At 40.6% G+C, this 24,818-nt stretch overlaps 1 protein-coding gene across 1 annotated transcript in view; it reads right to left on the bottom strand.

The window, feature by feature from the left end:
• The window catches only part of LOC115017192 (transmembrane protein 132C-like), a 138,437-nt gene that overhangs the window by 89,998 nt on the left and 23,621 nt on the right, over window positions 1–24,818 (bottom strand). The window contains exon 2 of the mRNA XM_029445454.1: window positions 10–937. Coding sequence (XP_029301314.1) covers window positions 10–937 — 928 coding nt within the window. The remainder of the gene's footprint in view (window positions 1–9; window positions 938–24,818) is intronic.

Genomic DNA, 24,818 nt, shown 5'->3' with positions numbered 1-24,818 from the left:
TTGACTCACCTGAGGGTGAAAATTGGCACTAAGGAAAGTGTGGATAGAGCCAGATAAGTAGAGACTGTTTCTCTCTGCCGGATGGGTTTGGAGGGTGCCATCACCACAAAGTTATTGTCCAGCTTCAGCTCCGACAGCGGCTGGAACAGCCTGACGCTGCCAATGCGCTGCATAGGTGTGTGCCCTGCGAAATAGCCCATCGGCCTCTGCTGGTCGGGGTGAACAGAGCTGCCCTTTCTTGAATCCTCTGAGTTGCAGTCTCCGTTGTCCGTGGTTTGAACCATGTAGTAGAGCTCCACAGGAGTGCCCTGGGCCTGCTCATAGACCCTCTGCCGACCCGGCCTGACAGTGGGCAGGCTGAACCAGCTGGCGAGGGGCTCCAGCTCGGCGACGCATATCCCCAGCTCACCTTTTAGCCTGCATGTCCCACGCACCTCTTGAGTCTCATGGAAGGCGAACATCCTGACACAGGGCAGCTTGTGGATGGCGCTGTAATCATCCCAGTCCCTCCCCGCAATGTAGAACAACACTTGAACCTTCGGCCAACTGGGGTGAATCCTCTCACTGATAATATAGGTGTGGACCTTCCAGTTGAATGTAAAGAGAGGCGGTGACGACGATGCTGAAGTTGGCCCTGATGATGTAGTGAAGGACGGTGTGTTAAATGGCCCCGGCAGTGTCTGTAGCAGCTCCAGAGGGACAGGCTGCTGGACAGACAGCGGCCCGTAGCTAGCATTGACAAAGGGCATTTGTCGGGCCTGGTGGATGAAGAAAGACTCAGTGCGAGCCTGCAGGCTGGAGTTCCTCATTAAGTCCTGGTTTGCCTCTTGTAGGAAGAACGCTGACTCCGCATTGAGAATCTGGTAGCTGACAGGCAGATAGATTGGCGTGGGGCCGTACCTCTGCAGGCCCTCCAGGATCACCTTGCTATCCACCACTGAAACAAAGATAGAAAACGACAAAGAAGGAGATGTTATCTCGCTGTTAACTTTTGTTGCAACAACTGAGGTAAAAACATCTGGAGTAATCCATTTCTGGTCATGCATCACGGTACTTGTGGGTGAAGATTCATTGTCTAGACTCTAACAACAAAACCTGAGCCAGGTGTGAAATCAAAGAGCAGAATGAGAAAAATTGGAGGAAATAACTCACGACCTGGATGGCGGCACTTCACATTTAACATAACATTTGCATGCATTGCCTGAAGCAATCATATCTACAGTCAGTTCGAGCAGTGAATGTTAAATGGTTTGTTGGAGACATTTCCAAATGATATCACCTTCATGAGCCGCTGCTCTTATTTAAAATAATTTGTTTGACTCAATTCAAAACACTTGCGTCTTTCTGAGTCCCTCGCTTATCAGCCTTGTCCACTTTCCCTCCAGCTCTCGATCCTTTTCATTGTGACAATCTGTTTTTTTCTCGCCCTCAATTTCTCTGTCCTTTCATTTTTTTTTTCTCTCTTGTCTCTTCCTGCATCCCTTCCTCTGCCATTCCAATCTCCTCTCTGACGTTTTTCAGTCCCCGTACCAATACCTAGGCTTTTGGTATCGGCCGGTATCTGTATCAGTACCGATATCAGTGTTAACTTAGTTGTATAGTAGTCATATGCCTTACTGTGTGGAAGTGACAGGCATCATTATTTAATGTGTAAGGCAACACCAGGCTTAACTTAAACATTGCTTTCCTAACTTTTGTAAATACATAAATATAAATGTACTGAATTGTTCATGTCGTGCATCAGCAACTAAACAAGCTTCAAAATGATCAGGCTTGACAATTCAAGAGTAAACCTTTTACAGTTTTCCTCGATTAAGCTAAGTACTTAATGAAACTGGGATCTGCTTAAACTTCATCATCACCTCCTTAGCACAGCAGAAGTCTCATCTTACAAATGTGTTCCCACTTTGTCATTAGATTCACACATCCTTTTTCAAAACACCGAGTTATCACTGATCTCGTAGCAGGACCCGAAACTATATTGGATTAACTGTTAAACAAAAGGAAAACAATTATTCACAGCTGATAGATGACTTGCATAATTATGAATCTCTTTTGCACTTGTGTGAAACTCCTTTTTTCAACAACGCTTCAGTCCATTTATAAAAAATGTGTTCTGAGTATTTCTGAGTTTGAGTGAAATTCTTTAATGGTTCTTTGGTGAAGAAAGAATTCATTACAAAAGCTGTACCATAATGAACGTCTGACTGAATTTCTTCCAGGCGCTTACTGTAGATCTTACATGTCAACGACAGTTCATGGGCATGGAAAGACTTGCACACAAGAATAAAATAAATCAAAAACCCTTTCTTGGAAAATTATTTATTTATTATGAAGTATTTCAACAGAGTGCAGCAGGTTTGTTGTCTTTAGTAAAATCATCTTTGGAGAAAAGAATACATTTCGTGCTATGGTATGCCAGCTTGCCTTTTTTTTTATCACATTATATAATTATGTATCAACAAATGGCACCAACATGTGGCACAAATTAAGGTTAAACCGGATCATATTGATAGCTGTGTTTTGTATCGTGCTGTTGGGTAATAGTTGATTTGAAAGACTATGTTCATTTTACCAGTTTGATGGGAATATTTGCTTTTGTTGCATTTGTTTAATGTTTTGTGAGTGTGTTAGGCTGACCATGAGCAGTCCAGACCATAAGCAAGGAGGCAGAGGCAGGAGAACAAGTAAACCACAAACGTGGGCATTTATTTACAAGATATATATATATACAGTGTCACAAACCAGTGGTTGACTGCAGGAAGAAGCAACAGCACCTTCTGCCCGGGTTGGAACACTCTTTCTCTCGCCTTCTGGTCATACCATGTTTTCTGTGTCTTTTGAGCGGTGACCATGTTCTCTTTTGCAAGGGCAGCCATCTTCTCCAACTTGTCCCCCGGCTCACCTGCCGTGGCCCCCTTATCAGCTGCAGACATAGCAACCCCATCATCTGGCTCCTCACTTTGTTTGTTCTTTTTTCCTTTGTTCATCTCTCCTCCTCACTTGGTCAATCCCACTTCTGGCACCACTTGTTATGCTGACCATGAGCAGTCCAGACCATAAGCAAGGAGGCAGAGGCAGTAGAACAAGCAAACCACAAATGTGGGCATTTATTTACAAGATATATATATATATATACAGTGTCACAAACCAGTGGTCACAATTGACTGCATTCATACCTGAGGCCATCCTACTCTCCCTCAATTTCCCAAAGAGCAGCCTTATATAGTCTTAACAGTAAAGCTGTACCAAACTCAAGGGATTTAACAGTTAGAGGAAAATCGAGAAATAATAAAAATGAACTCTAAATATTCAACATAAATTTACTAATATAAACGATAATTATCATGTAAAAAAAACTACTATGTTGCTACAAAATTACCCCCCCCCCCACTTCATCCGGTGCTGTGGAACCCTCCCGGAACAATAAAAATGTGTTGTTTCCACCGGGACTCTTTTAGCCGTGGACCTTGGGAGTTGGAGACAGGAGAGAACAGGTAAGTGTCTTCCTTAAACAAATTAATACATGCGTCTGTGCATAATATGAACAACAAGTATATGGTTGTGAGCTACACAAAGACTAAGACCAGACGGCTACTGGGATCACCTTCGTTACAGAGTGTTAGAGTCATTTTGTTAGAGTGATCATTTTGCCAAGGGACTTTCACTTCAGTGTGTGAACTCTTTTAAAAATGTAATTTCTGAATGGACAAATGTGCATGGAGGAAGCTGAGAGGCTGCAACAATAGTACATTCTAGCCATTCTCCAGCATCAGCATGACGTGAACCAAATGACACTTTTCCAGCTCCGTTGGCCAGACGCTCTGATACGTTTTGTATAAGTAAGTGATAAGTTATTAATAGGTTTGATATACGTATAATAATTTGTTATGTATTCGTTATGTATTCGTTATGTATACGTCAGTTACAACACCGCTGTGGAAAAGTTGGATGTATTTGGACTCTGACAAATTTTGAGCCACCATATGTTTCTGCCATATGGAACTGTGTGACAGGGCCGTATGTCTGGCGTGTTCGGCGTATCGTTTGCGTCCTTCGAACGATCACAACTTAATCCTTAATTTAGATCAACGTATTGCCGATATTTCGTATACGCCAGCATACATTTCTGCCATACGGATATGTGTGACATCAGCTCGATATCAGCATCAAATTGGTGCATCCCTTCCTCTTATGCTGGTAAAATATGAAAAGTTGGCATCAAATGCCTGGTCAGATTCTTAAGTGTTGTGCCAATTCCATAATTCATACAGTAATTCTAATAAGGTGTTGAGACATTTTGAGTTTGCTTTCGATATCCACTGTTTTCCTTCAATGCAGTGCACAAAGGAAAAGGAGGAGCTACTCGCAGCTGTGAAACATTCAAACTAATGGTGGACGGTGGTGAGACAGCTTGAGGAAGACCTTTTGAAAAACATTTTGCTTTCTCTATGTGAAGTTTAATTGGCAGTGGCTTTTTAACGGTGCAGTTTGATTGATGTCCGCTGTGTGCACTTGATGCATAATTTCCTGTTAGTACAAAATGTTATTGCTGCAAAAACGATATACAATTTAAGACAATTTATACAGAGCATGCTGTATGGAATTGGTCAAATAGTATTTTTGCTTTACTCATCGTCTGGTTAAATATTTCCTACTACATTTTTTGTTTCTATTGAGAAAACATTAAATTGACATTGATGCACTGAGAAAGGCATATTTTAGCACTGCCTGTCATGTTACCATGGGGTCATTGAGTTAGCTCTGGCTTACAAATTATGCCCCGTATTTTTAGCCTACATATTTACATTTTAGGCAAATTTGCACTATTAAAAATATTAATTATCTAATAGCAGTTATTTTTTTCAACGTATCCATGGATGTATAGACAACTATCAGTGGATTATGTTGATACTGAAAAAACTTAGTTTAGATTTTAGAATAATGCATAATGCACAAATTGGACTCAAAGAGTTTTAAAGTGCCTCTATTAGCTGTGTGCCACTGCTGATAGCATGTGAGATCAGAGATCCGAACTACTCCAACTAACTTCCCGTAGTTTATAGAATACCAGCATGCACCTGTCTTTTTCACTTCGCACACTATCTTTGCCTCACGTCTCTGCCTGCGCGCTCCCCTTCATCTCTCCCAGCACCCCCTGGGGAGAAGTGCCTCACAGTTTGAAAACTTAAATGCTAAGATACTGAAAAAATAAATCTGTTTGTTATTAGTAACAGAACTCAAGTTTCATTTGGCACTGGTATCAAAAAAAATTCAAACGATACCCAACATTTGTTGTCTCTCTCTCTTCCTTTTTTTACCGTTTATTTTCTCTCAAACCCTTAGCACACTAAGGATTTTAAACCAACCGGCATGTCCATCCAACCTCACCTAATATGGCCCTAAACCCCCCCTCCCCCTGTTTCTCTCCACCATCGAGCTCCAGATTTGTGGACTGATAGAGTAGCCCATGAGAGCCCATTGATTTTCTGTCCCGAAGTCTCTGTGCTATTTGAGACGTGGTGTGGCAGTGAATTGTGGTGATCCATGGAAGCAGAGCAATGACCGGCTGACCAGATGGACAGAACAGGCATCAGGCGCAGCTCTCCTCAAATAACATCATTAAAGGCTCCCTCGGTTTTTTGAGAACATCAAAGAAATGTTAAGCTTTTTCGTATGTTTACTATACATTCAACCATACGTGTACATAAGGCACACTGAGGAAAATGACCTCATATATATCCATCTACTAATCAATACCTCTCATATGGAGCGAGTCATGGCAAGGGATATCCTGTCCGGTTATTTCTTCTTCTTTTTAAGTAATGGGGGATACTGGGGAGGGCCCCTCTGGTGCTGAAATGCCATTTTCATTATCTAGCTTTCATTTGTCTTTCTTTTATCAAAAGGCACTGTGTCTGCAGAGCAATGACCGGCTGACCAGATGGACAGAACAGGCATCAGGCGCAGCTCTCCTCAAATAACATCATTAAAGGCTCCCTCGGTTTTTTGAGAACATCAAAGAAATGTTAAGCTTTTTCGTATGTTTACTATACATTCAACCATATGTGTACATAAGGCACACTGAGGAAAATGACCTCATATATATCCATCTACTAATCAATACCTCTCATATGGAGCGAGTCATGGCAAGGGATATCCTGTCCGGTTATTTCTTCTTCTTTTTAAGTAATGGGGGATACTGGGGAGGGCCCCTCTGGTGCTGAAATGCCATTTTCATTATCTAGCTTTCATTTGTCTTTCTTTTATCAAAAGGCACTGTGTCTGACGGTAACCCGGCCTAATGGGGGGCCTAATGAATCGATCGGAGAGTTAATATCCGATCCTTCTTCATCTGTTACAACTTTCATATGTGAGCATAAGCAGCTTTATTTTGCTATATTACACAGGTTTGGATGTGGATTGAAACTCAAATGGCAGGAATCAAACATGATACACATAGCATCCATTCCATTATATTCCCAAATTAACACAGACATTTTCAAAATATGTCTTCCGCTGCTGTGAAAATAATGTTTGCTGCAGCCACATAGCTAAATTACAGACCTCTATTCCATATAATAATAATATGCATTAAAAGCGAAACGTCTAACTCTGATATGGCTAACAAAGAAATTAATAATGAATAAGAATGAATCCTAAATATATATTAGTCACTATAGACAACATTGTGTAATCAGTTGCTTTCTTTCTTTGTATTCATGTTGCACGCCTTCTACAAAAAACTCCTCGGACTCCGCCGTTAAACTGCATTTATATACATGACTGCCTCCCTGATGGGGAGGAATACAGATGTGAAGACATCCAATGAGGCAGTTCACACTGAGTGTCTGCTGGTGAACAGTTTTGACTAAGAGAATGGTGTTCACTCTTTTTAAAATGACAAAATAGAGCAATGTCAAGAGGTGCCGGATCATGCTTAGTTTCTCTTTTCCTCTGAGGGATGTGACACACTGTCCTAGTTTCCACTTACTATGACACAGATGAAACTAAATACCTCATTATTTAATTTTTGTAATTTGTTACTTCAGATTTAGAATATGTCCCTTTACATGACACCGATAGGACGTTGTGAATAGAGAGGCAAAGCCCGTGTGATTTGCAGCCCCGGAGTTACCCTTGGATTCCATGTCTGGAGCTACTGTACGTGTAAATCATGTCTGCAGGACTGCAAATGAAAAAGGGTGTGATTTGTGCTGATAACTTAACCCCTGCGGTAAATCCTGGCTGTAAACTCTTGTGCAGGATTTCTTGGGCACTGCCAGCCCCTCAGGACGCTGGCCGAGGAGTCTGATCACAAAACACACGTGCGGCTGCCTCGGACTGGCCTCATCATTAGACAGATGTTAGATTCAGGATCTTGATGTTATATTCATGCTGTGTGAGCCAGAGGGGCCCGCAGGAGCTTGGGACTCCAAATTAAAATGCATTTAAAGTACAACATGCAGCGATCAACTTCTAAAATAAACTCTCAAAATGATAATAAAGCATTCACGTCCCCAAGACAGCCATGCATTTCTTATAATCACCTGTTCTCGTCCCTGGCGACCTGTGTAGAACATCACCCAAGAAATATAATCCCTTCATCTTGCCTCCCTCCTCTTCATCCTATCTTTATCCTCCACCATGTGTGAATCTTGCAACCAGTCCCTGATCAAACATATTAAGTTGGCCGCAGTTCAGTAATACATTAATCAAACAGATTTTCTGATATGAAATCTATGGGGAGATAATGGGGTGATGGAGGTGTGTGGAGAGTGGTGGGAAGACGAGCAGCAACAGGAGATGGAGTTGGGAGGTGGTGATGATGGTGGACTGTCTTCTTGTAAGTGTTCAGAAAAGAGTCAAAAGATTAAGGCACTTTACAGGCCTCCTTCACTGTAGCATTCAGTTTAAAATTAGATTTGTTTTTCTTGTAGAGCCACCACGAACACGGCAGAACATTGCTCTCGTCAACTTTAGAAACACCTGAACAAGAGTTCACTGCTTTCAGGCCGGCTGATGCAACTCTTACTGTCTCGTTTCTCACTGGAGAAAAAAAAGTGGTCACTGACAAGGCTGGCATATGAAATCTAAATCTGGTCTATCTGTCTGACTGTCTACAGTTCTGTTTTGGTCCATGACAGACTCAAAGGAAAAGTCTGGCAATATTCTACATGTTTCTTATTGTGGAGAAATCCTATGAAAAGACCAAAACCAGCAATTAATTTGTCCTGATACAAGCACAACTGAGGTAAAGTGTATTCCTCTGTGCCATAGAGCTCAAAAACATGTCATGCACATTTGACATTGGTGGCATGTTCCTTCCCTAACATTCAGACTCAATCCCACATCACTGCCCCACTCAGATTAATCCTCAACTGAAAGTAGTCCTCCACAAATAGACTGTTTCTGTTTGAGTAGCATTTGTTACACATTTTTTAGAAAACTCACAAACTTATTAAACTTTGTGACGTCAACATTTGTAGCTTTGAGTGAAATGTCTCAACATCTTTTGGATTTAAGAAGGTTACACATGCTACACTATGATGCAGACCCTAGTAAACCATCTACCAACATCAGCATTCTAGCAATGTGTTAGTGGCCATGGCTGTTGACTGTTTGTTCAAATTTATATTTTATGGAAGCCAAAGCGCTTGGCGGTGAGTTTAGTGTTTTTTCTTTTTCATTCTTTGACAGTAATAAAATACCTTTAATACTTCTGAGTAAAGAAACCTGTTTCCAAACTTAGGCTAGACAATTTTATACAATTTAATGTTGACCTTGTGAAAGGTTTGGCTTTACATACTTAAATCATTCGTTCAGTATCTTATAAAAATGAGTCTTTTCAGCTTTCAAACATAACTATCTGATGTGAAAGATCTTTTCAAAAACCTCTAAGACTTACAAAGAGAACGCAGATGGACCGAAGCAGCTATTTGTAGTTATTGGAAGAAAGAAAATCAGCCAGAAATCACCCCAAGACACACTAAACTACCCATAACACGCCGTTTTCATGCCGTTTGATGCTGTTATTTGTTCCTCTCTGCTCCCACTTTTGTATCAGGCAGTGCCAAAGCTTTTCACTTTACTGATTCAAAGAGGGAGGCACATCTGTGTCTTCTAATATTGACATTTTAAAAGCTTGTTGAAATTGCAAATTTAATTTAAGACGTGATCTTTACGTAGTATTTCCTTTTGTTAAAGGTTTCCTCTGTGTGGGAGCTTGCTCTGTAGAGCGACTGCTTAGGAGACCTTGAAGTCACCATCAATGGACCTACTGTCGGTCAGTACGAGAGGTAACTTTTTCACAGAACAATGGGATGAAAAGGGTATTTTGAGCTCTTGGAGTGCTGGATATAAATGTCAGCTGCTGCTCAGATAGAGAAAATGGCATTGGCAAAGTCATAAGTTTAAAAACCTTATCAGAGACAGTTTCTGATAAAGTCTTGCGTGCGAACAAAGGGGAGAGGAGGCTGAATGTGTCCAAATCCTCGGAGCAGCACGCCAATTAGCTAAGCTTTTGAAAAATCCCAAAACTATTTTAAGTTCCCGGATTGACTGCATTGAAAGGCCACAAGGGCCCATTGTTGATCTCATGCTTTCAAAAATACGGCACAGATAGGGAAACTTGGCATGATTTCCAATGCTATTTCATACTATTTGTAATGCTATTTCACACTCATTTACAGCAACACTGTGATTATTGTACTGTAAATGCTCTTATTCTGTGTAATTTTGTACTCCTTTTTATGTTTTTGCTGTGAAGCACTTTGGGCTGCAATTCTTGTATGAAAGGTGCTATACAAATAAAGCTTATTATTATATTATTATTATTGACTGAGGACAAATTTAATCCAGCGCTATAGTATCATAACACTCTACTCAAAAAACAAAAAACAATTCAGTACAAAACAAATACCTACTTAATAAGAACCAAGAAGAAGAATGTCCAATATGCATATATTCATTTATCCTTACGCTCATCCATTTACAATCTTAAAAGCACACTCTGGGCCCTCTTAGATTCAGTGCAGGCTACTAAATATAAAACCGTCTTTGGCAATATAATCCCTTGGTTAGGGAAATGTCCTGGGTGATAGCTCAACACAAACAAAACACACATCAACTCTAATCCTCCTAAGTGCCCATCACATGCACCCTGACACTCCAGGAGAACCAGGGCAGAGCAGAGAGCCCACTCTCAGCTGGAGGTTAATCGGATCACATAAAAGCAAAGCACACCTCATCTTTCATCACTAGGCAACACATTTATGCAGCAATCGATAGGTGGAATCATATTTTCCCCTTTCAGAGAAATGAGGGGAAAATTAAGTATTGTGACCCGACCAAGATGGACGGGGCGGCACTTCATACCTTTCACACATCAGCAATAAGCCTCATGTTTCTTTAAAACTTGAGTTGTTTTCATCCCTCACGAATCTCAGAGCCGCTTTACTTCCCCAAATGGTATTCCTGTTGATGAATGGCCAGGAGACCGAACATAAGTAATTTACGGCACGCTCGTCATCTCTCTTTCTCCCAAGCACCTGCCTCTCATCTCACCTTCCAAGCACACACATATATAATCACATCAATACGGATATATTAGCGGGGCTACATGCCGCATTCCTGGGGGACTGTTAGTCTGCATTAGGAGAGTGAAAGACATTCCTCACTTACACATAGGCAGCCGTAATCTTGTAAATGAATGGATCTGTACATCGCTCAATAATAAAGACGGATTCAACTCAACAGCTTAATTATTAATTTGTATGTTAATAATAGATGCTTTAACAGGTTTAGTAGGGATACTGTTAAATACTGCCAAGACAAAAGAGAAAGATTATGCCTTTGTGATAAAAACCCTCTTGATGTTAATATGTTTGATTAACTGAACATTTGCTGCCTTTGCCATTCTTCAATAACTAATTAAGTAAAACAAATGAAGGAGCCTGGAGAGAATTAAAATCATTTTTAGACACAGTTCATCATTCTTTGATCTGGTTTTCTACCATTAGTAGGGTATAGCTGGTGGCCATTTTATTTTTTTGTAAGTCACGGACCCCACATTTGAGACCCATTTTGTAAGCTCTTTACAACAAAAGTAAAGAACACATCAAGAAAGTCTATATTTATTATCACGACCACAGCAAAAAACAAACCAGAAATATGTTTTTTCTCTGCTGAAATGGAGGTGCAGAGAGTAATTACATATTACATGGTCCAAACAATGCTGAAAATGAGTTATTTGTAAGCTGTCATTTCTTAAACAGCCCATGTGCTGCACCACAAGCCACCTCAATTAGATCTGAAAAGTAACTGCTGCTAAGAATGACATTTAAAATCCATCCTCAGTCTTTGCTCGGTTGGAAATAATGTATTTCAGTCTTACTGGAATCTTAACAAAACACTAATGGAAATAAAAAGGATAAACCTCCCATTTGGGCATTAGTTATGCCTGACTAGGGAAAACTTCCAGCAGCTTCCAAACATTTCTATGTCTGCATAAAGAAAAGATTTCCCACTCATTCTGTGAGGCGTCACGTCTCCCTGGCGGGGTTACTGAGCAACAGCAATGAACAGCACTTCGCCAGTTGTGCAGAGAGCAAAACAACCTCAAAGCTTTCTGCCTTGAAGACACATTTGGGACATAAATGTGCTTTTTATGACACTTCAATTCTGTCCTTTTGCCTGTGGGCCCAATGTTGTGCATTGTACAGTGTCAGGAAGGGAGGAGGTGAATGGTGGAGCAGGGAGTCACAAAGCAGCCGCTGGTTGTTTAGATGAGATGAACTCGGAGACGAGAGCTCTTGAAGGAACGGGGCCAAATGTGCTGAGCAGAGCAGAGCAGCAGTTAGGTTTCCTATGAGGACTCCCACAGGGGTAATCGGAGGCTTCAGCTTAAACATGGGGCCTCTGCTGTTGTCATTTAAGACCACAGATTGCCTCTGTGAGTTTATGAATGTGACCAGTTCTCTCTCTCTCTCTCCGTGAAGACACCGCACTTTGAAAGTGAGTCAAATAAAAGTAGTGACAGTGACAGATGATGCGGTGGTGTGCTTAGACGGAGGAAGACGTGCGTCATAAATAACAACGACTCTCTGCACATGGTAATCATATCCAAGTGAATCCATTTCAGGTATACTGCGTATTATACACTGGGGATATTTTTTATTTTTTTTTGTGCAAATATTTGAAATCAGTTGCAGTTAAGTGGGTAAGAATAATGCAGTGAGTTGGCAAAAGGGAGCAGGGTGAGTAATGTTCTGGCATTTCCAGCAAGGTTACATTGTGAGAAAGTAAATGGACCTTGGACATCAGGCACTGCAGCTGTTCCAGGAAGTCAAATAATGTAAACCACAATATTAATTATGTTCAGAAGAGGGGATGGGCACAAATTCAATGTAATCGCTTACTGTCTTTAAATACGAACGCTGGTATGGAGAAATAATGATGCAGTTTTGTTTCACAATCCCTCACAAAATGTCATTTTTGTCAACAGTTTTATATTACCAAGTCATTTAAATTAACATTTGTTTCATTATTTAATGTGGCTTAGTTGTAACTTTAAAGCATGAACAATAAGGCTAAAAAAAAAAAACACCTGGGATATTGCATATGAGCAGATGGTTACCAATAATACTGCAGTGCGATGGGCAGGTGTTTAATATCTTCATCTTTTGATAACAAATCATTCTTTGCAAAGCATATGAAAATCCCAATCTGATCAATCCTCGTAAAGGAGTACATAAGTCATTCGTTTGTTGTGGATAAATTATTTCACAACCAATAACTGAAGATATACTGCCCGAGCAAACAAACACGCAATAGAGAAGGATTAGAAAAAAGATTATAGGTGAGCTGTGCCAGATCAATGTTCCTCACTAGAAGATGCTATTTTGAGAGAGTATTTTAAGACAACACGGGTGCTCACATGTGAGGAATAAAGATAATAGCAGGATACTCGACAGCTGTTTCCTGCAAAAAGGTGCTGAGTCCCAGGTTTATTTATCCTAAAGACAAGGTACGCAGAATAGTAGAAAATGACTGTAATTTCATCTTCTTCTATAAAAATGTTTTTTTTCGTATCCTTCTATCACACAGAAAGACAACTCTGTTTGGCCCTCCATAATAACAGGTTGCAGAAATGGTAAGTAAAAAGGGCCATCAAGGTAAGTGACTCTTCAGTTAGAGACACGCTTTTCAGTTTACATTTCCATAAGTAAGAATAAGAAGTATGATGGGCTGTATAATAACGTTGGAGAAAAATGATCTTAGGCTCTACGTGGCAATACTGGAAAACAGTGATTTAAAAAAAAAAAAAATGTTATGGTAAAAGCAGTCTAAGATGTTAGCGATGTAGTCTGTGGATGGCGAATAATTGCACACAGTTCCTGAATGTTTTGCAGCTCAAGGATTTGTATCGGCTGCCTGGTGGAAGAAGAGTCCGGGGGAGTTTCGGGGTTGTGTGCTACAGTATAATGAGTGTTCTACATGTGACAGCATGTGTGTCGAGGTGAGTCCAAATCCAATTACCAGACCATGCAATACAAACACACTACACAAAGAAGACTCCAGGAGAGAGGAAATATGTATACGTGCTGTACTGCACATTTATGAGTATTTGTTTTTGCATTAAGGCTGAACAATGAATCGGAATTTTAGCAAAAACGGATCCAAATCGCAGTAGGTCCAATATGTGTTAAAGGCAAAATATGTGCCATTCTGAATGAACTATAGTGGTGCTGCAGAGATCCCGGCCTACAAATGGTATTCTACAGACGGAAAGAAAGAAAAGTCTTCGTTTGGTGGAGATCCTGACAAAAATTCAAATTTTCAATAAAAATGAGAATAATGATAATTATTCCCTGTGAATCATATCGCAATTGCAATATCAGTCAAAATGATGGCAATTAAATACTTTTACAAAGTTGTTCATCGCTACTTTGCATGTGTGAGTGCGAGTCACAATGTGCTTTCTTGTGCTGTAAATGTATAGGAATATGGGATCTTTTGCTACTTTATTATGTATGTATGTGTGTCTGAGAGCAAGTTGAAGAGTGTGTGTCTAAGCGAGTGTGACTGTCTGAGCATGAACACACTTGGAGCTCCTTAGAGACGTCTGTCACGTAGCCTCAGGCAAACTCCATCAATAGAAATTCAGATTTCAGAGCCAGCATGCGCCTCACTGGTCAAACTACAGATGATCAAAAGTTAAACCTCTAAAGCTCTAACTGTAATATCTGAAAGTATGGCCAAGATGCATGTTTTGTGAGTGCTGAGGAATGTATGCAGTGAGATGCCTCTGGCACAGATACAGTGGACTGTGTTGTGATCGGTGGCACTGTAGGAGAGTTGGGCGCCTCTGATAGCAGAGAGGTGGTAAACAGCATGGAAGAGAGGAGCCTGGTCTCCATGGCCCTGAGGAAGTCTACTGCACGCTCCAGCAGGAGCAGAGGGAGGGAACAGACAGTCATTTCGCTGCTGCTTAGAAACTCTGAAATGAGATGAACTCAGAGGTCTCTCCCTGCAGCAAGCGACGCTCACGGCATGCATTTCTTTATCCATATCCTCCCCCATAAAGTGCCACAGAAAATTTTGAATCTTTGAGTGAGCTTAGTGGTTAGGGGAATAAACGAATAAATGGAAATAAAGATGCCAAGAGAAAGGCTGTCTATCATTTTCACTCAATGCTGAGACCTAGTTTTATTTGTCAGCCTCGTCTTTCTCTTGCCAGATTTTGTGACTAACAGAAGCTGTGAAAGGTTTAGTCAGATAATTACCTCGCGATCGCCTTGGGTTTTTGCTGAGAAAAAGCTTTTCAGAGGGTTTCATCTTTTTTTTTTTTTACAGCCGGTCATAAAATGAGATGCCGTGCATCATAAAATGTCTTTACATCACCGTGGAAAGCTGTCTCTCTTTGGTTGAAATATGTGTGATACAGACGCCCAAGGTTACCCATCATATACACATGTGGAGTAAATCTGAACTAAATCTAAGTAAGAGATTAACAATCTGTTGTTTAATCTGTGTCTGTATGGTACAGCTGCGAGAGAGTTATCCTTTCTTTCTGCTGCGTGGGCCTGTTCACACTAGCAAAAGGACAACTCTATGGGCCCTCCATGATAACAGATTGTGGAAATCATAGGAGAGATAAGACTCTTGAGGCAGAGCATCTTCAGGTAGAGTGACCCTCTTAAATTGAGTTTAAATGTCCTTGAACAAGAAAGAGAGGTCTGATGGCACAGTCAGGCTGACAAAAGTGAATTACTTTGTAGAAAAACTATAAGGACGTACAAACATGGAGCACCCTGTAGTTAAGCAGCAGCAGTGCATAGTATACGAGCAAGAGTTATGTACTCAAACTCTGAAAAAGGTTCCCTTTGTCGCAGGTGTGCAGCTGAACTCAAGAAATGACAAAAGAAGTTCATACCCCTTCCTAAAAACATTTTGACTATAACTCCACTTAGAACTCCATTCCTTGCTGACTGGAAAAAGCTTTAAAAACTTTTCCGAGACACCTAAGAGCCCTTAAATATGTCTTATCACGATGCATTACATCAGGGTAACCTTTAACACCATTCACTCAGGGTTTCTTTTATCCACGGGTGTCTAATAAAAGTGAGTGGGCAATTAGCACACTACAGTGTGTCAAGCCCAAGGACAGAGAGGTTCTCTGCAAAACTACATTAGAAAAACGCATCGTTTAACAATTTCAAAGACAAATTGATCTAATTGTCTTATTGCTTTTAGGAAATTTTGTAAGTGAGCTTTAATTTCCGGCTGCTTATATGGGACACACAGAAGGGTTTGATGAAACAATATCACATGATCATACATCGCAGCTGCAGGATATTAAAGCACTAAACTACAGCAGATCTATTACAACCACTGCTGCTTTAAATGCCAGATATAACATATTTTAAGACCTATACCATCTATGAGGTGCTAACAGCATCGCCAGCTTTACAGGGTTGTTTTTCACTAACAAGTATTTGGAGTTTACAAGTATCAACTGGAGAGTTGTGTTTTTTTTACTCTAATAGAGGTGATGTTGTTTTATAGAGGTTGTGTAAAGCTAACACACTGGTGCATGTGTTGATTCAGAATTGCAATAAAGCTGAAAATTCTTACTAATATAGTAAGAATATACTAATATAAAAAGGAGAACATTCCTAATGGACTTATTTTTTACTCATGCCTTTCAGAAAGTTTGTTTTGCTTATTTTTTACTTCACATTGGCTCTTTAAAAATTGAGAGACTTTGGGTAGTTATTTCAATATCAAGGTTACTATGTTTGAAATCACTTTGACAAAAAGCAGAACTGCAGGCTTAGTTATTTACCTTCATAAAGTGGCCACAAAGTGATAGAAGATGGGGCTAAGCAGCACGGCAAACATCCCTGCGGATTACAATGATGACCAAAATTGAGCCGTATTGATCAGCCCCCTCCAGGTAATTACCAAGTTATTGTTTTGTCCAACTTTTTCAATGACATTTTACTTTAACAAAGGATTTTTTAAATATGTATCCCCTGTACCCTTATGAGAGACAACCTCCAAAATGTAACTGTTCATCAACTCATATTAACGGATGTGTGATAAGCGTCGACGATGTTTATACATAAACCTTACTTCAGGGTAATAACTCTTTTTATGTCTTAATAAGACTGAGATCAATGCACATAACCAACATTTGAATTTCATGCAATGACACACTATGACATCAACAACTACACCACGCTATAAAGGTCAGTAAGACCGTCGTGTCGGAGAACGAAAATGTCCGAATCATTCGGACCGGACATTGAACAAACTTTACCCGGCCAGCTCCCTAGTACAAAGTCTGTAATGTCCGATTGAGTTCGTTTGTGAATAGAGTTTTGGGCAGTCACTGCCAGTGACTGCCGTGTTAATGACATTTATATCGTGGCTGGCGTGAAACCGGGAGAAAACAAAAATCCCAGGGTGAGGAAGAAGGGTCATTTAGCCCCCACCAAGACACCAGCGGAAAAGTTTAACTATAGAGACGACGAGATTCTGTCAGTAAGGGCCAACACCGAAATCTTCGGACAAATTCAAGGAACGGCAAGAGACTCTGTTATCTATCACCAAATTACAAGTCGGCTACGTAAATGGAGTGTGACCCCCCCTTGCCTAAACCAAACTGAGTATTTCCAGTAAGTGAGAGCGCGTTTGACACAGACAATCTGCTGCTGTGTGCTACGTGTGTAAAAGGGAAACTCCGGACAATGCGTGGCTCTGAGTCTCATGGCCGCATGAGAAGACAGCTCTAGCCAGTAACCTCCAGTTTTCACATCTATTTTGAGCCCTGCTGTCATACATATACTTCAGTTTTGCCTGAGATTTCAGCTCTCCACAGCCTCTACCTCCATCACTCTGTGTATACACTTTCATGACATATAGCAACATCAAGCCACAATGACATTTATGTCAAAGTCTGGCACATCAACATCGATTGGTGTCCTTGGAAATCAGTCAAAAACATAAAGACTACCTTTGTGTTCCCTTGCCCTCTCTTCAGATCTCAATGTTAATATTAACTGGTTTTTCAAAGGGGTAAAAAGAGGTTAGCTCTAAGTAAGAAAGAGCAACACACCACTATAATGGCCAGTGAATCTTGAATTTCTCTATTAGCATGTGCATGAGCGCATTTGTGCTTGGTATTCATATCACATGTCTGGGTGTCCAGAAAGCCGAGCAGGCTCTCAGAGAATAGCACTCCGTTGATGAGAGCAGATCAATATCTAAGCAACCCATTATCATCTCTGACCAAACTGGGACCTCAAAATGATTCTCCATTCCAACTTAATGACCTTTCCTAAATACCAGCACGAAAGAACTCACTTGTTTATGTTAGTTTGCATCGATCTGACACCGAGCGTGTGGCCCTGGACAAATTCATTGTACTCACACGGGCCCTGGTAAAACAAAGACTCTCCCCGACTTTGATCACTGTTCCCAGGACGAAATATAAACCAGAGCTGATGGCCTGCCAAGCAAGACAGGTCCACTGAGGAAATTAACAAAGCAAGTATTATTTTTTCATCAGTAACTGCAGCTGATTTACCAGCAATGTCTTTACTTAGGGTTCACATTCAATGGCTAGTTGTGTTTTAACAACCCAACTGAGATGTTCATGGGCATCATATTGGGCATCATGCCTCGCGACTCTTGGCAGCTTGGCATAGCTCCCCTGGCCACCAACGAGCTCTTGTTGTTTTTATATTCTCACTTCAGCAGCAAGAGCCATCAAAGATAAAAGCACAGTTGCTCTTTCACACAGAGACAATAGTCATGAAACTTTAACAGCTAGAAGTACAGATCTGGCAGTGGAGACAAAACTGGTCCCTGAGCAGAGCTAAAATTCAGTGACACAGATTCAGGCGAAAATAAAATGGTTCAGGCTAGTTATGGCGTCTCTTAATGAGGCATGGTAAAATACAATGCATTGGGATGACCCCATATAAACTATACATACTGTATCTACATATGTACATTAAATCATTCTTACATTTAGGAAACGGTGCAGTAATTCACTGTCAATCTCCGAGGAATTAGTCAAAAATGATAAATTGACTGTGTAAATGATTTTAAAAAACATTCACATTCATTGAGCTGTCAGTGTAATTCCTCTGAGGGATTAGCCTACAATGTGAATCAATTTGTTGAATAGGGCTGCAATGAACAATCGTTATTGATAAATCTCATTTAGTCATTTATCTAGTCATTTATTTTTTCATTTAATGATTGATCTTTTATCATCAACGTCTATAAAGTCTCTGAAAGAAGAAGAATGAGTGATGTGTTCGAGTAGCTTCTTTGTTCTGATTAAAAGTCCCAAGCCCGGAGACATCGAATGCGAAACAGCAAAACCACATTTAAGACGCTACAACCAAATATTGTTTGGCATCTTTGCTTACTAAATAACTGAAATTAATAATCTTGTATAAAATAATATGGTTGTTTAATTGTCTTGTCAACTAATTGAACAATTAATTTAGCAAATTAATTTGTCATCAAGAAGAAATAAAGATACAAGATCTTTTTGAACTGATATTAGCACAAAACATAACAGCTTCTTCAAACCGTGTACACCTCCCGTACCGCCCATCTGTCACATGATATTATAGTCCGTCAATGGCTGCAGAAAGCTGGCCCGTAATCCCCACAAGGACGGTGTTCACCGCTGGGCAATCTCTCCACAGGGCTCTCATTCTCAACTCTGTATCACCGTCAACTCATTTCTCAGCCACACAGGATGCTTCAAGCTCCTCATTCAGTCAGAGATGACATGGCTTCAAAGGTCAAACTGTTTTTCTGTATGAGGGCTCTGCTGTGCTCGTGAATGTGTGCATGTATGTGGGCCTCCATACAGTATGTGTGTGTGTAAATATACACGTCTTAGCGCATGTTCCAGATGTGTAGCTTTTGTGTAACTGTGGTTGTAGATGAATACCTCAGAACACCACATGGAAGGGATTTATCGGATGTGTGTGTGTGTGTGTGTGTGTGAGTGTGTGTGTGTGTGTGTGTGTGTGTGTGTGTGTGTGTGTGTGAGTGTGTGTGTGTGTGTGTGTGTGTGTGTGTGTGTGTGTGTGTGTGTGTGAGAGTAATTCCAAGACCACACTTGAGCTGCCCAATATTCTGTGTGTGTGTGTGTTCCAGATCTGTGCTCAGCCCCCTGCAGAGATCGGTGGGGCATGCAGAGGAGTGCCTGTTCCTACCAGTACACACTGCTGCTGAGCTGACTGCACACACTATTCAGTGGCTTGGACATGAAAAAGAATATTGGGCAGCTCAAGGGTGGTCTTGAAAACGCATGCACGCACGCACGCACACACGCACACACACACACACACACACACACACACACACACACACACACACACACACACACAGAGAGAGAGAGGGTCACAGTAGTGTCTCTCTTTAGCAATACGAGGTGATCACCTGAGAGTGATCCAAACCTGTCTCCTTTCTATTCACTTCCTCTCACATTTCAACTTCAAATTATTTCTCTATTCCTTTCATGCCACTTTTAACCTTCCCCTGTTCAGGAACTCTTCCACTGGTACATATGTCCGTTACTGTTCTAGAAAATAACAGAAGTTTGCAAAACCCGGATGAGGCAAGCTTTTCTGGTGCAACATTTATTTGATTAAACTGCAAGTGTGCCATCCTGTAGGGTTGCAACAAATGATTATTTTCATTCACACATCTATAAATCAACAAGCTCTCCAAGCTGAACTGAGAAAGTATGATCTATGATCGAATACATTTTCTGATCTGTCAAGCCTTAATGCACTGCATTCTGTCGTCATATATACTAAAACGAGTACTCCACCGATTTAGCATCGCACTTTTATAACATTGTCGGATTCAAAATAAACGTATTTTTTATCAGATTTCACGCAGCTCCCTCTGGAGCAACAAAAGGCTTTATACAACTTGTTTTCACTTACTCCTTAAGTCCGGTCAACAGACTTCTTTAATATAATTGCTGTGACTACTTATTAGTGGCTTCGTCTTTAAAAGTCCCCAGTGTAGCACTGGATGACATGTCACAAAAGATTTAACGACTGAAAAATGACTTAAATCATTAACTGATTATCCAAATTACTGATTAATCTTATGACAATGGAGAAATTAACTAATTGATGAATCAACATATCCTTTCAGCACTAGTGTCTCTTTCAATTCATAATTGTGACGACTGCAATTTAGAGGTCCTGTTATCTAAACGTCACAGCTCTTATTCCCTAGTAAGACAAACATTTAAAAGCACAGGGTTTTCTGACATCAAGGAGATATTGAGTAGAGCCTTCACTATTCAACATTAAGAGCTAAGGATTAATGAAGATATAACAGGAGATCAGATTAAGCCCATTTAAGTCTTTAGTGTGATTGATTATGGCAGTTCACCGGCAGCTAAAACGAATGGCAGCATGTGAGTCACGCACACATTTTATCTGCCTTTCAGGTGTCCCATTGAATTGACGGAGCTAATTCACGAATGGAGTTTTGACTCATAAATAATACATTGACAAGCTGAATGTGGGTGTTTTGCCTAAAAATATATTACATTTTGCTAGACTGATTCAGATAGGCCTACGGTCTTGCATTTACAGCTGGGCATTGCTCTTTTGAACAAATGTGTAAATCTTTATACACTGACGTTTTTTCCCCCAACTGATACATCATTAAATCCATTTGAATTAATTTCATAGAGTGCATTATTTCTTACTCATATTGAAATAAAGTTAATTTGGGGAGTTCATGCATGAGTAAATATGAGCTTTTGATCAGAGAAACGTTTTCTTATTGTATATGTCTCCTATGTCTTCCTTCCCTATGAATTCGATTGATCTATCTTTTTTAACCATGCCTCCTCCATCTGTCCCTTATTCTCTTCTTCTTCTTCTTCTTCTTCTTCTTCTTCTTCTTCTTCTTCTTCTTCTTCTTCTTCTTCTTCTTCTTCTTCTTCTCTCCGCCTTCCCTCTCTAACTAAGCCTGCAGCTAAACCCTCCAGAAACAGGAACTCGGTTCTCTCTCACGTCCCAGTCAGCACCACATCACAGAGACTTTGCAGAGACATCCCCTCTATATTATAGCTTGACACCCTGTCCGTTACATACTAATGCAAAAACACACAAAAAACGCATGACTCATGCATTTACTACATGTACTGTATGTATAGTGTAAACACATGTACGGGACCCAGTTACAAAAAAACACCGCAGGCATTATCATAAAACCACTCTGTATACATACAAAGAGAGACAAACAGAGGCAAACACGCGCCCATGCATACACAAACACGATGGAACAGTGGATCCGTCCCCAAACACGGACGGCACTGACTTTGTATGGAAACCTAAGAGGAAGTGTATAGCGGCTGTCACAGCTACTGTCACGGTCAGCTGCTATTGCTGCTGCGCTCTGCTCACTACCCGATCTACAACAGTCAATATTTACAGCCCTCCAGAGGAGATGCTCCCCGCCGCCAAAACCAACCATTTTACTGCACCTGCTGCCTGGCTAATTAGACACATTTGTCTTTTATTTAGCCAAGCTTGAAGTGTGGGAAAGGCATCAAAAGCACGCAAGCAGCATCCTTCCTTTTCGGTTTCACTCAGCGGCGGTGCCATAAAGACTAAAACGGTTTTGTTCTTTTGTTTTTTCTTCATATCTGAGGATGTGAAGAAAAGTTGGTACATGGGTTGTCAGTCTGTTGTTTCCCTGTTTCAATGCTACAATAAGCCGGGTTGTTCATTTTGTGTGTTCTGGCAAATGGACAGCACACTGTGAAAGTTCTTTAGCAGTCTACTTTCAAGTCTCAGATATCAGATTCCATCACTTTTCCGGACCTACAGTAACATTAATATTCAGTGATTGTCTAACTTTGCAATTTCAAAAGGTGTCAAGATGTTTACCGTGGTGATTTACCTTTGACAAGATTGTTAAAGCTCCATTGTTGGATTTTGTTTTGGGCTACGAACTCTTCAACAAGCTGACAAACGACGAATCGATGTTCAAAGGCCTATTGACACATCCAGCCCAGAGCAGTATTGGCACTTTACTTTTAGCTCTGTTTTGGTCTCCACCAATTCCTGAGTAGGATTTTTGTCTTTTTAGCTGCTCAAAGCTCGACTTCCTCACCACCTTGTTGTTAACTGTGTTTGCTGTTTGGTGCTTGGCACTGAAGCTGGCCTTTAGGGTTGATGCCAATGGTAAAACCATACAGTAAATGTTCAGGTCGTAACATCAAACAGTGATCTGAAGGAGGCTAAAAAGCTGGACGATAATTCTCAGTGGGTTTGTCACTAAGAGCAAACACTGTCACATCACATGTAGTCATTTGATTTATTGCTAATATGAAAATATTGAAAACTGGGGCATTTATTTTCTGCAAATTGATTTTGAAGTAAACTGAAACTTAGGGCAAACTTTAAACTGTCAGTACGCCTAATGAAATGTGTGCACAGTTTGTCTTCAATGGACTACGTAGCTTTCTGAATCAGTAGTATCATCTCTTTAAAGTCACATGGTAAATGTCCGTTGTGTGTTGTTTTGTGTCAGTTAGCGTGAATCATCGATTAATAGCAATAGTTTCTGTGCTTGAGAAACACTCTAAACCCTAAATTGTTTCCACTGTGGTTAAAGATGATTGCACAGACACTCACATGTACCTCATGATGTGCTTTAAAGTGACATTATTGCAGGTTTAACATTGATGAGGAATATTGTGTGACACGCAATTTACCTTTATTTGCAACCGCACAACTTTACTGCGTTGTCTGATCGTCACTTTACCATTTCCATGTTCTTTCCAATACATTTGCAACCTATCATGTGTAGAACAAGCAGAGCTTGGAGTCTCGGTGATGCATGTTGTCTGGTTGAGTGAACATTGTTGTTGTTGTTGTCTAGTTCATTCTTTTTCTCATCTCTTGTCTCAGCGTCTAAACTGTGATTATCTGTTGTCGATGCTGCTCTGAGATTTCAGCCTAGGTGAGTCTTGTACCACTTCACACTACGTGAACCAGATAAAATCAGACATGTTTGAAAACATCTTGTAAACCCGCAGCGGCAGCCTGTTCACACTGCAGGATAATCTGCCCAGGTGGCTGGGATGGTCAAGTCAGGTGTAGAATTACTGTTAAAATCATCTGGTGTGACCTTGGCTCCGAGCACAAATGGGGTTCGTCTGTGTAATAATAACGCGGAGATTGCGGGGGCTGCAGCCTCTTTCTCCATTTTTTCTCCCATCTCTTCTCTCTCTGTTATCGCACATCATCTAACACTATCCTAAATCCAAATGCTTGAACTACATTTCAAATTGTGATTTTTCTCTCTGAATTCATCTCATGGGCAAGGCAAAAACAGGCAAGGCAAAAATAATTAAATGACGTTCCTCATTATTCATGTTCAACGTGTCCATAACGGAGCAATTAGCACACAAGCTACTTAATTGCCATTAAAGCTGTGAAATTACATGTTCAGATAGTGTTGGGCAGTGGGATCAGACTGGGAACATGATTTAATTTGTTTGCTCATTATTGAGGAAATGATCTGTAGTGTCTCAGGGTTATCAATCAATAAATATACGTAGGTAATAAAGAATTATTTTTAATATCAACTTGAAAACAAACTACCCTTTTGCTTTTTAATATCCTTTAATTCTTCTCTAATATTATCATTTTTTAATTGCGTGCCCGGCTTTAAAATGTGCCAAAGGTTCACAGCGGGATATGGTGTGCTTGCAAGTGGATGTGAACATACTAATGAAAACACAAATCTCACACAGTCCATGCAGCTCTGAAAACCTCACTGATGGGAGTGATATGAATGTACAGCTGTTGGTAGTAAAAGAAAAATAACGAGAAGGCAAGTGTGGTCGTAAAATGTACAGCCAAAAACGAATGATGTTTACATGGTGTAAAGAATTTCCCAGTGTCATTTGGGGAACGTTTACTTTTTGTTTCTCGTGCTTCTAAACTGAAGTGAGGATTTCTCATCACCCTACGTAAAGTATCAGGTAAATCCAGTGGCAAACATAATATTCTTTCACTTGAGTGAAGGAAGGAAGGGAAGATGAAGGGAGAGGCGGTGTGGCTCAACACGCTACCGAGTGAAATGACTGCAGCTCCACTGACAGCAGCGAGCACACAATCTGTTTAAGATACAGTCTGTGCAGCTACAGTAAACCGACAGCATTCCACCCTTCGATCTCTGCTCCCAGTCGATATTACAGTCGGCCCCAGAAATATTTATTAAAGTGGGGGAAGAGC

This window comes from Cottoperca gobio, chromosome 12 (assembly GCF_900634415.1).
Source record: "Cottoperca gobio chromosome 12, fCotGob3.1, whole genome shotgun sequence".
NCBI lineage: Eukaryota > Metazoa > Chordata > Actinopteri > Perciformes > Bovichtidae > Cottoperca > Cottoperca gobio.
Note: the sequence above shows the minus strand (reverse complement) of the source record. Positions and strands in the feature narration are given on the sequence as shown.